This window comes from Melitaea cinxia, chromosome Z, assembly GCF_905220565.1.
Source record: "Melitaea cinxia chromosome Z, ilMelCinx1.1, whole genome shotgun sequence".
NCBI classification, from domain to species: domain Eukaryota; kingdom Metazoa; phylum Arthropoda; class Insecta; order Lepidoptera; family Nymphalidae; genus Melitaea; species Melitaea cinxia.
In genome coordinates, this window is record NC_059424.1 from 14,119,635 (window position 1) to 14,125,297 (window position 5,663).

Consider the following 5,663-nt stretch of genomic DNA (forward strand, 5'->3'; position numbering starts at 1 on the left):
CTCATTCATAATGTAGGATTTTCGTGGTTAAATTATTATTAATATTAGTCCAATTCTTATCTAGCTAAAATATATATAGGAATGGGGTCACACTGGTTAATAATAATGTAAGGTAACACGAGATAGTTTAGTTAACGGTGCTACGTGTTAAAAAATTGTTTGTTGGGTCAGAGAGTCACCCACAATTCCTAACACGAGACACCAGAGAGAGAGTAAAAAAAATCCTACAGAATCTTAATCTTCTTTTTTAAAAACTCACAAAATCAACTTACATTAATGCAAAGCTTATACCATAAGAAACTACAATGACTCACCCACAATAAATTGCACCCAGATCTTAAGACGGCGAGAGAATCCAACCCAAAAAGACCGCAAACACTCGCCCTGAGGCTTATATACAGCAAACCCAGCGCGTCGCGACACAACTACCCCCTAAGGTGAACTGCGACGTAATACAATACGAGGGTATTCCAAAAATTAAATCAGTCGCCTAGAAAAAGTAAATAGCAACGCTAATGCATAGCTGTGCTATTAAAAATATATGCTTCAACGGAGGCAGCATACTAACTTGGATGGATTCGCTGTGTGGTGGCAGAGAGAGAAACTCAGAGCAGTTCCTAGGACTTCCGACCTAGGTATAGGTTTAAGGAGGCCTCCTTTGAGATGCGCATCAACGCTCACCTTCATTGCTCAAGTTGCCCACCCTGCCTAGTCAAATTATAGATCGTAATATATATAATATGTACCTAACAATTAATTCGTTTGCACAATGATTATTTTTTTCTTTTTTAAGAGAAGAGGGGGCAAACGAAGAGTTGGCTCACCTGGTGGTAAGCAAAAACAATATCCACAGACAGATCAGAGGATTAGCGGGCGCGTTGCCGGCCTTTCAAATAGGAATATGCTCTTCTTTTGAAGGTCCCTAAGTCATATTGGGTCGAAAATACCATAGGTGTGATACAGATAAAGACAGAACCAAATAGAATATTGGCTATTCAACAATAAAATAAGACATAGTAAATAATTAGGTATTGATATTTTGACAGAATAATACTAATGATAATGTCATAGTATTATCTAATATTATAAAGAAGGTAATTAAATAACATGTAACCTTCATGCTTAACAAGGAGATCACATCATTCACCCCCCCCCCTTTATGAAGAGACGTAATCTTGAAAGTGGGCTGGAGGTCTGCGTTCTCGAACAGAGCGACGAACTTGTGTACTCTCCACTTCTGGGCTAGCAGGTGGAGCTTCGTTAGAAGGGACCTCCTCCATTTCTAATTGCTCCGACGAGTCATCATCAACGGCCTGTGGTAGTGGCGCTAAGGACCTATTAGAGACTGTCGTCTCTCGTCCATCCGCTAATCGAACGTAAGAATATTCAGGATTGCTTTGTAACAGCTGTACCTCTTCTACAGCCGGATCATATTTGGAACTCCTTACGTTCTTCTTCATATAAACAGGTCCGGGTGAATGAAGCCAAGTTGGTAAAGATTGGCCGTTTATCGAGCGACGAGGATGGTTGAACATACGCTCATGTGGCGTTGCATTCGTTCCCGTACATAAGAGGGATCTTATGGAATGTAGCGCTGGCAGCAAAGCTTTCTCCCAGTTAGCAACGTCTTCGTTATTCGATCTGAGATGTAATTGAATTGTTCGCCACAGCGTACCATTTAGTCTCTCAACCAAACCGTTTCCTTGGGGATTGTAAGGGGTGGTGCGACTACAAGATGTTCCCAGTGAGGTTAAGAAATGTCTTATTTCATCCGATATAAATGAACTTCCTCTATCGGAATGGATATAAGCCGGAGTACCAAACGTGGAAAATAAATCTTTAAGGCAATTTATGATCGTTCCGGATGTCATATCCTTACAGGCATACGCAAACGGAAAACGACTATATTCATCGATTATTGTTAAAATGTATCGGTTTTGAGTATTAGATGGAATCGGCCCTTTAAAATCTAAGTTCAGTCTTTCGAAAGGTGCAGTTGCCTTTATCAGATGCCCTTGGTGTTTCATATAACGAGGTTTGATTTCAGCACAGATAGGGCATGCTGCCGTCATTCTTTTCACTTCTTCGATGGAATATGGTAAGTTCTTCGATCTGACCCAATGAACCATACGTGTAATTCCAGGATGGCAAAGAGATCGGTGTAGTTCAACAAGTTTGGAGCTATTAGACAAAGTATTTATGTGCATGCAGACTCGAGAGAGCGCATCGGCAGCAAAGTTCTGTTTTCCGGGTCGATAAACAATGTCGTATTTAAAACAAGACAATTCTAGGCGCCATCTCTCGATCTTTTCGTTCTTGATCTTATTAGAGTGTGTTTGGTTGAACATAAATGCAACAGACTGTTGATCAGTTATGAGTAGAAAGTGTCTTCCAATCAAGAAGTGTCTCCATTTGCGTAAAGCTTCAACTATAGCGCAAGCCTCTTTCTCAATAGAAGGTTGTCTTTTCTCAGAATCGTTAAGCGATCGTGAGAAGAACGCTACGGGACGCCCTTTCTGTGACAGCGTTGCTGCGATCGCGAAGTCAGAGGCGTCAGTTTCAACAGAAAATATCTCTTTGTCGTCTATTCCAGCCAAGGCTGATTTAGAAATGTCAATCTTTAGATTGTTAAAAGAGTTAATAGCCTCTTCAGATAAAGGAAATGTAGCTTCGATCAGAGGTCTGATTTTGGCAGAAAAGTTGTTGACCCACTTTGAATAATGAGCGAATAGTCCCAGTGCTCTTTTCAAAGTAGTTGTATCAGATGGGATAGGAAGATTCGTCAGTGGTTCCAATCGAGATTTGTCAGGTTTGATAACGTTATGATGGATGGTATAGCCGAGAAGATTTATGGATTCTGATTCAAAAGTGCATTTACTCATATTTAGAGTGAGTTTGTATTTTTCAGTAGCTTTCATGAATTTGCGAAGGTTATCATCATGATCCTGCTTATCTTTTCCGCATACAGTTACATCGTCTAAGTAAGCATATGTACCTTTCAGTTTTTCCGAATCAATGATATACTGTAAGGTTCGCTGGAAAGCCGCTACACCATTTGTGACTCCAAATGGTATTCGTGTGAATTGGTAGAGATTCCCGCACGCTTCGAAGGCGGTGTATACCTTCTCCTTTTGAAGAATTGGAACTTGGTGATAAGCACTTTTGAGGTCGATTTGGCTAAAAATATTGTATTTAGCGACTTGAGTTATGATAGAATCGATGTTAGGTAAAGGATATGCATCTAGTTCCGTAAATCTATTTATAGTTTGAGAATAGTCTATGACAAGACGCTTCCGATGATAGCCATCACTCGTAACGAGTACTTGTGCCCTCCAAGGCGAGATACTGGGTTCGATAACCTTGTCTTTAAGTAAGTTGCTTATTTCGTTAGATATAAATTCTTGGTCTTCTTGAGAATGCCGTCTGGAGCGAATAGCTATAGGTTTTATATTTGGTGAAAGATTGGTAAAAACTGAAGCTGGTGGGACAGATGCCTCCATTACATTGCAAACTTTCAAGGGCCTTTTGTCTCCCCCGAATTGAAGTTCAAATGATGAGTGTTTTCCTAATATATCATGCCCAATGATAACGTCAGCACACAGATCGCCAACAATGAGCAGAGGTTGATGCTGGTATATATGTTCACCAATCTGAATTGTAGCGTAGCATAGTTCCTCGACATATGATATATTGTTAAGAGATGCTAAAGTTATCGCTTGTCGACAGGGCTTTCGTTTAAGGTTCATGGTTAGAGCAGTATTCTTATCGATAAAGCTGATTGAACTTCCGGTGTCGAGTAGCGCATCTGCTTGATAGTTGTTCAAGGTAATAGGAATGGTAGCTTTGCGTAGGCTTGATGGAGCAGCAGCGGATATAATTGACAAATGAGAATCGGTAAGTTGGGGTTGAGTAACGTCGTCATTGTCTGTGGTAATAACATTTACTGTACGTTGACCTGGTCTTGAACTACGGCAAACGGTTGCAAAATGTCCTTTTTTGGAGCAAAGTTGACATTGAGCATTATTAGCGGGGCACTTGATCCTTTGATGAACATTGCCACCGCAGAAAAAGCATCGGCGGTCACTTTGCGTAGGGCGACTGTATTGAAAATTTTGAGTTCTTGTTGCTGCTAAATTGAGCTTTGGTTGCGGTGCTTGAGTTTCAGAGATTGCATTAACAGGGACAGCAGACGTTGATGGAGATGATACTGTAAGTAATCGTGAAGTATTTTCAGCAGTTTCTAAAGATATTGCCAGATTCAATGTTTCTTCCAGAGACATAGTCGATTTTTCTAGCAGCCTTTCTCTTATTTTCTGTGACAATATTCCGGCAATGAACGTACCACATACGGTTTCGTTTTGATGTTCATTAGCAGTAACAGCTTTGAAGTGACATTCACGAGCAAGAATGGCAAGAGATCTCGAATATTCAGCTAACGTTTCGCCAGGCTGTTGCTTTCTAGTAGCAAGGCGATGCCGAGCCAAGGTAATATTTTTTCGTTTCTCGTAGGTGGTACTGAGAGTGGTCATGGCATCGACGTACGTGGTGCAAGCTTGAATGAAATTAAATGTTGATGGCGAAATATGGTTTACAAGGAGTTTGTACTTAAGGGCATCGTCAGCCGAAGCGGCTTCCTGTGCGATAAAATTTTCAAATGAGTACTTCCAATGAATCCATTTCAGGTCTGAGCCGGCCATTGCGGGTTCCACGTCAAAACGTTCGGGACGTAGATACCGCGATATTGAGGAAGACTTTTCCTTTTCGTCAGGCATAGCGAGCACAATATCAGCAAAACACAAAATTATTGTTGAATAAATTGATACAGATAAAGACAGAACCAAATAGAATATTGGCTATTCAACAATAAAATAAGACATAGTAAATAATTAGGTATTGATATTTTGACAGAATAATACTAATGATAATGTCATAGTATTATCTAATATTATAAAGAAGGTAATTAAATAACATGTAACCTTCATGCTTAACAAGGAGATCACATCAAGGTGGCAGCTGGTTCTATAGAGCGGTCGTGCGTATCAGGAAATGTCGCAAACATCGAGCTGTCGTAGACCTCCGGACATCGAGGTGATGTGGGTGAAATTTGAAATTTTGACGCGATGTCCGGTGGTGGAATTCTGCTGTAGGTATTAATCCGAACAATTCCTTAGAACACTCCCCATGGTAGATACAGTAGAAGATGCAGACCCGACATCTCTACGCAGCGCTAAAGAATCAAGCCAATCGGAGAGAATCTTGTAGCTGATGGTTCGAGCCGCCCGGTGTTGAACGGGGTCAAATGGAAGGAGCTGATATTGGGGCACCCCAGCCCACAGGTGAGAGTAGTATTCCATGTGGGACTGGATCTGCGACTTATATAATTGTAGGCGGTGGTAAGGCATGAAATACTGCTTCGCCCTAGTGAGCACTCAAAGATTCTTCGAGGCTAGTTTAGCCTTTGCTTCTAGATGACCACGAAATTGCACATTGCTCGATATGTCGACGCCAAGTATTCCAATACTGGCCGAGGCGTTTAGGGGAATGCCTTCAAATTTAAGAGGAACGATGAAGGGTATTTTTAGCGGTAAACGCGCAAACTTGTATCTTATTGTGGTTAGACTGGACTAGATTAAGTCATTGCTAGACTTGGGCTAAAAGAGACT

General features: G+C 41.0%; 1 protein-coding gene across 1 annotated transcript; it reads right to left on the minus strand.

Annotated features, from left to right (window-relative positions):
* Positions 1–1,157: 1,157 nt before the first annotated feature.
* LOC123668836 lies at positions 1,158–4,772 on the minus strand. Its single transcript, XM_045602526.1, has one exon. It carries the CDS (start codon positions 4,770–4,772, stop codon positions 1,158–1,160), a length of 3,615 nt encoding a protein of 1,204 aa, XP_045458482.1.
* Between the last annotated feature and the right edge of the window lie 891 nt (positions 4,773–5,663).